Below are 11,296 nucleotides of genomic sequence, written 5' to 3'. Positions count from 1 at the left end.
CTGAATGAAGTAGCTGTTAGGTAAGCCAGCAAATGGTTGTAACAGTCTACCTGTGTCAGAGGAAGTTCAGATTAGCAGAGGTAAGCACAAGGTGCTGCTCAAAGCTTCGGAAGCTCCCAAGACATGAAGAACAGGAATTAAACAGCGTTTAGTCAGACTTCTCAATCCCCTCTGTGTGATGTTCTTCCATTGCTGACCACAGTGAGAGATGTGCCAGTGGTCCAGCCTGGTGTGGCCTCTTTTATGTTCTTGTACAGACAGAAGACAAAGCTCAAGGTTCTCCTCCTGTGGGCTGAGCTGAAAGGGCCAATTTCCAGGGGCTGAGCAGTGTACTGGGGGCCTGCCTCTGCCTAAGCAGTCTATTGTGGTTCTTTGCTGGGGGCTCGGGAGGCTGGAGCTGGGGAGGAGACGTGTCTGAGAAGCCTGGTAAGGTGATGGGACGTGTGCTGCATCCGCAGGGATGCTGCGGTGTTAGAGAGGAGGCGGTAACAGTTAAAGCAGGAGCTGGCTGTGTGAGGGAAACTTTGTGCCAGGGAGGTGAACATGTCATCTAGAATGGAACAAAGGCTGAGTGAGTCGTCGTGAGGAAGACGTGAAACATCAAAAAAAGTCAGGAAAAATCCACTGCAAAACCTGAGTTGCAGAAAGATAAAACCCCAGAATTTCTAAACACTGCTGTGAACAGAGTTCTCTTTTTTCCCAATCCACAGGCACCAACTGTATTCCAGAACAGAAGGACAAAGAAACTCCCAGTAGAACTTTTTTTCCAGACCCTTATCAGGAATATTTTCTTGCATGCTAGTTCTACCTTGGCCCAGATACACAGTGACCCAGAATTCTAATCGTCTGGCCACAGGTGCTCCCTGTGAAGCTGGTTGTAAAACAGTTGTAAGTGTCACAAGAAACAGGCTGAAAGATGGCATTCAGCCCCCTCCTGCCCACCTTGGGCAGTCTGAGAAATAAGGCAAAAATAAATGAGTCAGAGGAAGTTAATGAGCCCACCACCTCACGAGAACACTGAGCTGGACACACAGCCCCTGGGTCCATTGGAGGCTCTTCTCCAGCCTGGTGCCAGTGCCGTAAGCAGGGTGACCAGCACCTGGCACACGTTGCTGGCTCTCTCCTCCTCTCCTCGGGAAGCAGCCTCTGTGCCAGTGTCTTCTCCAGCCGGGCTGTCTGCTGCCTTCCTGAGAAGTGCTGCTCGGCGTGGGTGCTGCAGAGAGCAGCCACAGCTTCAGGCCCTGTGTCGAGGCAGCGGGGAGGTGTGGGCCAGCGCTCCGTTCGTGTCAGCGTCTGCTCCCTGGCCTCTGCAGAAGGGTTAAGTTTTGCCTGACCCACAGGCAGGCTTCCCTCTGTCTGCAGCACTGCCCTTGGGTGCTGTTGTAACCGGGCTTCTCAGGCCAGCACCTCTTGGCAATCCCTGTCTGCCGTGAGACAGGAAAATCCAACCTCTCGAGCAAATCGGGGCACGAGCCCTCAGAAATATTGCCAGAGAGCTGATCCAACATTTGGATGCACTTTCTGTGAGTTACCAGCCAGGCCCAGCCCCTTCTGCTGACGTCCTTCCTCTCGATCACACATCAGACTTTTCCCAGTGGAGCTGGAGAACAGGCTTCAATGAAAACTGCCTGTTTGCAGCTCGATGGAGACCGCAGGCACCATGATCACCATTTCCTCTGCCTGACCTGGAGCAGAAACTCCTTCATCACGATAGAAAGGTAGCCCTGTTGCCTAGCAAAAGTGGGATGATCTGCCTCTGTCTCTAGATCGGTCCCTTTTCTTTGCTGCACGAGAGAATTGTTTTCAGACTTGCAAGGAGAATGAAGCCAGGCTAGAAATCGGAGTGGCTGCGCGGGAGCTGCTCTCCCAGGCAGCAGAAGGAGTCCTGGGGTTTCTGTGCTCGTTGCTCCCGTGCCGCTCAGGACCATGGTTTTATCAGCCCCAGTGATAGCCCTGGGGGCTACCTTAGGGACTGCAACCAGCATCCTCGCCCTCTGCGGGCTCACCTGCCTCTGCAAATGCAAGCAGCCTGGGAAAGGACTCTCCGAGAAGGACCCGGATTGTGACCCAGGAAACACTAAGCCCACTAAGCCCAGCGTGCTTCAGCCAGTCCAGCAAGTAAGACCCGGTCTCTCTAATTTACTCTGTGATTGTGCTTTAAATGCAGAGGGTGGGAGTGCAACTTCTGTCACTACCCAGCCCGTGATTTATGCTGCCTGCTTATCTGCTTACTGTGCTCAGGATGTAACAACACGTTCGTGGGTGGAGGAGGAGTGAGGGAAAACCAGGGACGGGCTGGGTGGCCCCCGGGAGCAGGAGACAGCTGCCATGCTGACAGAGAAGGCTGCTAATGGCAAGGACAGGGGAGGAGGACTGCCAGTGCTGTTTACCTGACAAGCTAGATCACAAGGGAAATGATTTCCTGAGGCGAGGTGACTGGTCTTGGCCAGGTGGCACACAGCACTGCCAAGGGCAGGTGCCTCCTGCTGCCACCTCCTACAGCAGCTCTCTCGCTAACTCGGGCCACAGCATCTTAGAGTTCCTGCAGGATAGGGCCCTGTCAACAGCTGGTTCCTTGTGAAAACCATCCCTCCTCCTCCCTCTAGCTCAGGAGATTAATTGTGTCTGAAGTTAGGACAAGGCATTGAAATGATCATAAAATGGGGGTGCGAATCCAGCATGTGATGACTGGACAACCTGCTCACACTGAATTGCCTTCTCAGTGCAAGAGCCATGTGGAGTACGGGTCATGTTGGGCACCTCTGTGTGCTCTGTCTCACCTGCCTGAACCCCGAAACCCTGGCTTGCTCCTGAGCTCAGTGCAGAGGAGAGCAAGGGGAATTACAGGACCCTGCTAATACACTTACTAGTGGGAAGCTGCCCTTCCAAGGGGGATGTTTGACTGATTTCTTTGACTGACCATGGTCTGCACAAGCTACAGCCCTGGTCAGTCTCTGAAAGCATGACCTGTTGGCTGCAGCTCTTGGCCTTTTAGTGTCTGTGTCCTCACTTCCAGACATTTGGCCAAATGTACTGCCATAGCAGCCAATTACAAAGGCTGGTGCCCCATTGTGTAACAGCCTCTTTTTACCTTTTAATTATCTGAGCTGCCCATTATTTTTTGAATTCTCGAAGGGTGTAGCAGGAGTTCTAACTGAACTTCTCTGTACTGTTTGTTTGTAATTTTGACACACTCAGTCTCTCTCTGGCTACCACTCTCAGGCTCAGTAGAAAGGAGCCGTGGCACCCTCATGCTCCTGTTGCAGTTTGTTCTGAGGAAAGATGGCCAAATCTGCTACTGGTACTGAGATCTGGTGCAGACACACAGACTCGTGGTACCAGAGCCTCTGGTTGCCAGAGGGTGGGAGGGTGGCTCCACTGACCATGGGTGAATGTCTGTGTGAGCTTAGGACTTCACAAGACATTGCTGCTACTTCTGAGCACTCGTCCACGAGCAGGGTGAATACCTCCCAGTACCTGTTTGCATTTTCCTAGGATGAATGTCATCTGCTGTTCTGTTTGATGGTCTTGTCATGTCCTTTCCAGGCTCCTTTCTTGCCTCTTCTAGCCCCTACAGGGGATTTGCCAACTCCTGTATGTAAGGATGTAAATAATGCTGAGACTTTCCAAGTCTACTGTTAAAATGAATGTAGAATGTGTAACTTTGACTGTCATACCCCTTTGCACAGCATTTTTTGTAGCTGTTGTCTGGAACAACACTACCCACAGACAACTTCACCATCAGTCCCTTTCTATAAGAGACTTCTTGTTGCAGTCTTCTAGCTCAGAAACCTCTTGCATCTTTAGCTCTGTCCTTGAACTGGATATTTTTGTTTTATACAGCTTTTTGGGAAAAGGCTTGGGAAAGTGTTAGCCTGTCCTGGAGCTTGTCCTCCAGGGTGTCATCCTGCTCTCATGACTGAAGCACTAAGTCATCCTAAAGTCCAATTAAGCCTCCAGTACTCAGCAGTTACTAGTTACGGTCCTCCCAATATTTCAACATTTGTCCAGTTTTGCTATAGCTTAATCCAGTATTTGACCAACAGGGGATCAAATGACTCAACGTGCCCTCAGTGTATCACTGTTACCTGAGCAATTGCATTCCCTTAGCAGTGTGGGCTTTCTAATTAATAATAACGAACATTATTTCTAATGCTACTGTTTGGTTTTTCTTTTAAAGAAATCTTGCCAAACTATAGCAGCCGAATGAACATTCTGTCACAGAAAGTGCAAAATGTTCTGAGTTGGCATATTCCATATGCCTGACAACTCTTCCCAATAAATTAGCTCTGCTGCCAGGAGCAGGCCTTCTCCTGAGCTGTCACTGCTTTGGAGCCAGGCTACACACCTTGCAGGAATGGATCTCAAAGGGAGTTCTGGGCTTGTGAAGTGTTATCATCTCTGTCTGTGTTTACAGATTGTCCTGTCAGGACTTTTTTCCAACTCCATTAGTACAATCAATGTCCTAGCTGGTGCTTGACATGCTGAACTGTTGAAGCCTGTCAGGGCCACTGTTTCTGATCAACAGAGGTGACAAAAGGAAGGTGAAGCAAGACTGTGTTTTATCTGCTCGGCATGTCTCCCGTGGCAGCCACGCCTGTATCTGCTGCAGGCAGAGGCTCCCCGGGGACGTGCCCTGCACATGTGATGGGGAAGGGTTCCAACACAGACTGACACCCACAGAACATGAAAAACTGCTGTAAATGAGCCAAGCCTCAGCAAAGTGTCCAGAATGAAGATCCCAAACACACTCAAAAAGCTGCTCCACTGCTTGAGTGGCCCTGGGCAGGGCCCCAGAAGGGTCAGCTGCAGCCTCCCTGTGACTTCTGGTTTCTCTATTTTCATGCGTTTCATGCAGAACTACCTGAACATTTCTGCTCATCTCTTTATTTAAAGGGTGCTGTGGATGTGCAAAGGGAACTTCCACAGGGAAGTAACCGGATCAGCAGACAGCACTAGGGAATGGAGCTGGCAGCAAAAACCATCAACAGAGGCAGATGCACTGGGAAGAGGGGGTGGGCTGGTCCCACTGAGCTTGCATATGTCTCATCTCCAGCTCTGCGCAGCAGACAGGCAAGAGGAATATTTAGACCCAGCAGAGCTCTTTGTTGCTCTGTGCTGATGGATTTCCTGACTACGTCTGGCTTTGAGCGAGGGGCAGGGAAGAGGGGTGTCCCTCCCAGGCTGCACCCCCGGAGCTCAGCCGCACGCCGCGGTGTCTCCTCTCAGCCCACGTCCCCCCGGGCCCCTCACGCCAGACACGAGGGCGCTGAGCACCCAGCAGGGCTCCCTGACACTGTGCACTGCCTGCCTGCAGGGGACGGAGCTGCTGGCCTGACTGTTCCCCCGGCACCGCCAGCGGCACGCAGCCAGCTCTGCTCCTCAGCTCTGCCCAGGACAGGCCCCCTCCCTGGGGACGTGCCAGCGGGGACCACCCGCTCCCAGCAGGGGCCAGTGCCGCAGGGCTCCCCTGCACTCATTACTGACGGGAAACAAAGAGACCAAGGGGAAGCCTTAATTACAGCTATGCATTTTCTGGCTCGCCCTCCACCCAAACTTAACCCAGAAAAGGCTGTCAGGCAGCAGAGCTGGAGAGAATCCCACTGCACAATTATCAACCAAAATGGCAGCTTTACCTCTGCTTTTTGTCTTTTGTGTTTTGGAAGCATTCATAAAATCTGTTTCAAGGGACGGGGTCACTTGCTAGTCAGCTGATGAATCCAAATAGAAATGAGTCAAGTACGATTTCAGCTGTGAGCAGACAGGATTCTGTCTTGGGGCATGTGGAAAAGAGGACCGTAGAAGTCCACAGAAATATTTTCTCATTGTTTTGGGCAAACACTAATGGCTTTGAGACGACCTTTGCTTGGGCTGCCTGAGCATTTCACCACCTTCCAGGTTCTTATGCTCGTTCCATCTTAATGATTCAGCAGGGAATTGAATGTTAAGAACAAAGCTGACCATGTTAAGAACAAAGCTGACCATAAATACAAATTTCAATTCTGGTATAACAAAGCGGAAACGTGTGTCTGGGGGTCAGGCAGAGATTTGGTCCCGACAGGGAAGAGAGAGTCCAAGAGGCTGAGGTGACCACTGATCCAGCTACTCTTGGCACGCCATTGCAGGTCTCATTTGTTCAGCCAGTTCTACTCTGTCACCATGGCTGTGCTTGCTCCAAGTGCCTGTATGACCCATGCCTTTGTCTTTCCAATGCCTGCTGCATACTCACCTAGAGTGTTCTGAAACCTCTGTGCAGCTATAGCCTCTTGGTCTCAGATTTCACTTCAAACATCAGGGTAAAAAACACCACACCTCAATCACAGCAACATTAACTCCATGGCTCACATTTGTGCCAAGAGAAAACACATTACTATCGAGGAATAATCAAACAACACAAATGTGTCTTTTTCTTGTTGCAGTGTGTAGAGGAGTAAACCTAAACAGACATACAAGCAGAAGGGTATTGGCTTTGGCAAGAAAACCTCTGGGCATACAGGCTGTGGCTTCTACAACCCAAGAAACAATGAGGGTGGGAAGGACCTGAGGCACACTCTTTTCTCCCTTTGTCTCAGCTCACTTAACATCGGGGGAAATTAGTCTAATTAGTGCAAAGTAATAAACAAGGTTTTAATTTTCAGTTCAACGTTAAGAAAACCGCAGAGCCAGTCCAGCCTCGAGCACTCCTGAAGTTTCCCAACATTTATGGCCCCAAACCAGCAGTAACTTCACCTGAAATTGTTAACTACACGCAGTACTCCCTGAAGACAACAGAAGCAGCAGCTCCTGGAAAACTCACTGGTTTGGATGAGAACAGGGTGAAGATACAAGTCAATGAGGAGCTGTTTGTTCTCCCTCAAAACGGTAGGAGCATTTGGTCTTCAGACCAACAGTTGCTTTTCTGGGTGTAGACCTGTAATACTTCTGAGCATAATGTCATTGTAGTTAGAGTAACAAATGGGATGATGAAGAGGTGGGGAACTTTGCCCTCTTGCATCATGAGCACTGTCAGTTCTGTCTGAAATGCATGTGTTTGATAGCAAGTACTCATGGGGCTCCTCAGGACATTCAGATACCAAAGCTGTACTGCCTGGTTGTAGAGGGTTTTTTACCTAAACACTTTGAGTGTTGAAGAAAGTGGCTCACTGGAAGCAAATGCTTTGCAGAAAAACATGTCTTTCATTTTCCTGAGAGCAGCATGGGTGAAATATCTGCCCAAACTAGGCAGAATATCTCTTCCAGAACAGATGCTGGCTGTCCAGCAACTGTCCTGCTCAGGGGCAGCAGCAGCAGCAGTTCAAGCTTCTGCTTTAACTTCTCCACTGCCTTTTTCCCACCAGTTTGGTGACAAGGTCCTGGCTTGTAATGTCCAGTGAAACCAAAGGCTGGCACCTCAGACAGCTTTGCCAAAGAGAATTCTTGTTTTCCAGCCAGCCCAAAGGGTAACAAGCCAAAGCCCAGAACAGAGGATTCTGCAGAGAAAATGCCATGGGACTTACACACTTGTGGCAGCACATCTGGGCTGCCTCCAGACTGATTTACCTTCACAGCTCTTTGAACAGATAACTGACTCCTATGGTCACCAAACCCATAAACCTTCCTGAGGATTCACCAGAGACACAATGCCACCTGTCATGATTTTTTTTTTAAGAAAACCTTTTTTACTTTTTTTTTAAAATGGCCTTAGATTATATTCTTGTCCTTCTGGGAGGACAGCTGCTACACTCATCCCTCCACCCTCAGAGCTGTGAGTGTGGAAAGGAGAGTGCAACGGTGAGCAGCTGCACGGGAGGCAGGGACTGTCTGAGCCACATCCTCCGGAGCCAGGGAGAAGATGATAGGTTGGGGAGGCTGCATGTAGGCCAAAGCTTTATGTAAGTGTGTTGGTGTAAGAGTCTCTGCACTGCTACTGGCAGAAGCAAGTCTGCTGCCTGCTGTGCCTGCTTTCATAGCTCCAGCATTGCTGACATGAAGCAAGAATTGTGTTCTTTTGGTGCCACACTCAGATGGTCTGGGCTGTGGCTGAAAGTTTTGGGAGGACTGGCCCCACTATTTTTTTTGCATGAATCAGAGCTGACCTTGCAGGTAGCAGCTGTTGATGACAAAAAGCTGGGACCTCCCCTTTAGTCTTGCAGCTTGATTTACTTCAGTATGAGATGTAATCTGTTTCAAAATCCTGCATGGAGGAACTGCCTCACAGCTGCCCCAGCTCATTACCAACCTGGTCAAGCTATGGAAACAGATGTATTCTGCATGGCAAAGATGGTATCATTAACATAAAGAAAACATTTAGAGAGGTCTGGACTAACTGCAGGGCTGCATGGAAAATGGAACTTCACAGGAATCTGAGTTCTCATGAGAACTCCCCTCTGGAGAACACCGGATTTAATTCACCAGTGTGAGTTAAAAACAATTCAAAACCATACAACCTAGGAGTGTAGCTTAGACACCTTGGCAGAGGCAGAAGGTGAAGAGCAAGTGTGTGAACCATCTTAGACCACAAGGTGGTAAGGAGCAGAAAGCTTGTCCAAGTGCTGCCAAAAGAGCTAAAAGTGTGGGAGAAGAGGGGAAAAAGATGGTATGGTGATGGAGGAGAAGGAACAGAAACGATAGTTCTGCAGACCAGGTGCAGGAACAGTAAAACGTGTAGAAAAGCTGGGCCACGACAGGGTGGCTCTGTCCTCCTCGAAGGGAGGGGAGCTGCTGGCTGAGGGGCTGGTTTCAGTTGCAGGTGTCGTGACAGACGTGTGTGTGACAGAGCCCCTGAACCCCGAGAGGGTGGCTGGTGGCACCCAGGCCCCCGAGCTGCACTACTCCCTCCTCTATGACCCACAGCACGCCGAGCTCCGGGTGGCCCTCCTGGAAGGTAAGGGACAGAGATCTTCCCCTGCTGATCCTCCCTCTGGAGGGTACACGGCACCCGTTGATTTTAGAGGGTTCCCCTCCTGCCTTAAAATCAAGCCGTGCCCCCAGGACCACTGCACGTTTCAGTCGGTTTGGGCTTACACAACAGAAACACCTGGCAAGGTCATGGCCTGGGGACAACTATCTGCTCACCTCAAAAGCAGAAGCTGGGAACCAGGAGGGGCTCCTCCAGTCCCAGATATAGTACAAACCAACCTTTCCTTTTTGTTTCCCCCACAGGGGCAGGGGCAAGGCAGCTCCCTATCTCCTTCCTCTCTATAGCTTCTGTTCTTCAACTTGACCCACTTCCTACCGCCTCTCCCTCACCTCAAGTCAAAGGCTGAGCTGGAGATACCAGAGTGATGTTGGAGGCCCCTGAGGAAGGTCTCTCTGGCTGTGCCTGGCCAGGTTCTGTGTCACTGTCTGAAGTGAGAACTGACAGCTGTAACTGCTTCTCAGCTCAGGGCTGGAGCGTCAGCAGTTCCTCTGGGACAGTAAAATCAGCTGCCTGAATAATTCATGCACAGTGCAGATCTCTGTGGAGAACAAACCGACCTCAGCCTCTGCAGGGAGGACTGAAGGGGTGCTCAGTGGCCTGCCAGCAGCAAGCCCACAGCTCCTGTCCAGGGAGGGGACCCCTGCCCCCCCCCCAGCCCTCCTGCACCTCCCTGGGTGTCCCACTGCCCCCCGGGCAGCACCCGGCTCTGCTCCCCCGAGAGAGCAGGAGACCCCCTGAGCCAGGGGACCCCAGCTCTGGAGCAGCAGCTGTGGCAGGGGCAGCAGGACAAGGATGTGGTGCCCCAGGAGGAGGGCGCCGCAGCGTGTTCTCACGGCTGACTGCCCCCGGCCAGCAGGAGCAGGGGCCAATGTCTCTGCAGCTGTTTTATTTCACAAGCAGTTTGGCCACAGGTATTTCAGGGCTGTCTTTGTTAGAGGTCCTTACAGCCTATCTTTCTCTTCCAGCTATGCACGGCAGAATCAGTGGGGACCAAGATGCTGGCTGCCACTGTTACGTGCTGGGCACGCTGGAGAGCAAGGCCGGCACTGCCGAGGCCCAGACAGAGCTGAAGAAGAAGGTGCCCCACACCCTCTGGGAGGAGGCCCTGCGGTTCCCCGTGACGGAGCAGGAGATGGCAGAGGCCACACTGACTCTCACCCTGAGGAACTGCGACAAGTTCTCCAGGCACAGCATCGTGGGGGAGCTCAGACTGAGCCTCGCCAGCGCGGAGGAGTCCTTTGGGAGGGCCCAGTGGGAACGGCTCAAGACCCCGGAGAAGGTAAGGACTACCCTTGGAGAAGGTAAGGACTACCCTTGGAGAAGGTATGGACTACCCTTGGAGAAGGTAAGGACTACCCTTGGAGAAGGTAAGGACTACCCTTGGAGAAGGTATGGACTACCCTTGGAGAAGGTAAGGACTACCCACACAGGCTGAGCCCAGAAGCCCCGATGACTAATCACTCAGATAACAGACCTGCACATCAGTGAGTGGCTTTGTGTGGAGCCAGGTTTAGAGGGGTGGGACGTGTGGCTGGCAGGGTCCCTCAGCACTGCTCCCTGCTGCTCTGTAGCTAACCAATTCGGAAAGCAATCAAAGGCCATCAGCCCAGCCCTCCCATCTGCAGCTGCCTCTCCTCCTCCCTCCAGTACATGACAATCTGACGCTGATGTCTGTCATTCACAGCCTAAGTCTAGGAAAAGTTACGTGAGTTTCTGTGAATTAGCGATGGGGGGGTGGTGCTGTGGCACAAGTGCCACCCCGGGGAGCCCTCCCAGCTGTGAAACAGCTGTTGGGAATGGATGTTGGACTGAAGAGCACTTATCCTTACTGGGATCAATCCAGCCGTGCTATTCATGGGGGGATGTCAAGCTATCACTCAGGCTTTGTGTTCATTTCCTTAAAGAACCTCCCGTTCTGTCCCTGTCCACACGCCCCGGGCTGCAGGGGCAGGGAGGAGGGAAGTGCCCGCTGCAGGCTGGCAGGCAGGGCAGGGGGTGAGGAACCCCCTGCTGAGTGGGCACAGATCAGTCACTGCCTGTCCCTGCCAGGGCTGAGGGCTGGCCACTGAGCTGGCCAGAGTTTCTGTTTCAGCTTCCCAGTAATGCTGATGGATCTGATGGCCACTCGAATGCTCACAGGGCTGGCCCCTCCAAATCCTCTACCAGAGGTAGAGGCAGCAGGAGCTAAGGGCTGGCCTGAGTCAGTTCAGTCAGCTTCCAGCACGAGGCCAAGTCTTTGCCTAAGAGCCATACATGAAATGATTGCCCGGCCTGCTGCTGTAAAAAGAGGTGTCCAAAAGAAATCACTCCAATATAATGATTTAAATTCCTAAACTGAGGTAGCCTGAGCCCCTCCCAGCCCTCCAGTCTGCTGTGGCCTCTGCTCTGTAGGCAGTG

General features: G+C 51.8%; 1 protein-coding gene across 1 annotated transcript in view; it reads left to right on the top strand.

Annotated features, from left to right (window-relative positions):
* The first annotated feature begins 1,926 nt into the window (after positions 1 to 1,926).
* SYT13 (synaptotagmin XIII) overlaps positions 1,927 to 11,296 on the top strand; it is a 12,732-nt gene continuing 3,362 nt past the window's right edge. The window contains exons 1-4 of the mRNA XM_008941433.1: positions 1,927 to 2,118; positions 6,639 to 6,861; positions 8,729 to 8,863; positions 9,865 to 10,178. Of these exons, the coding sequence (XP_008939681.1) occupies positions 1,927 to 2,118; positions 6,639 to 6,861; positions 8,729 to 8,863; positions 9,865 to 10,178 (864 nt within the window). The remainder of the gene's footprint in view (positions 2,119 to 6,638; positions 6,862 to 8,728; positions 8,864 to 9,864; positions 10,179 to 11,296) is intronic.

This window comes from Merops nubicus, unplaced genomic scaffold, assembly GCF_000691845.1.
Source record: "Merops nubicus isolate BGI_N331 unplaced genomic scaffold, ASM69184v1 scaffold28085, whole genome shotgun sequence".
NCBI lineage: Eukaryota > Metazoa > Chordata > Aves > Coraciiformes > Meropidae > Merops > Merops nubicus.
This window is presented reverse-complemented; position numbering and strand designations above follow the sequence as displayed.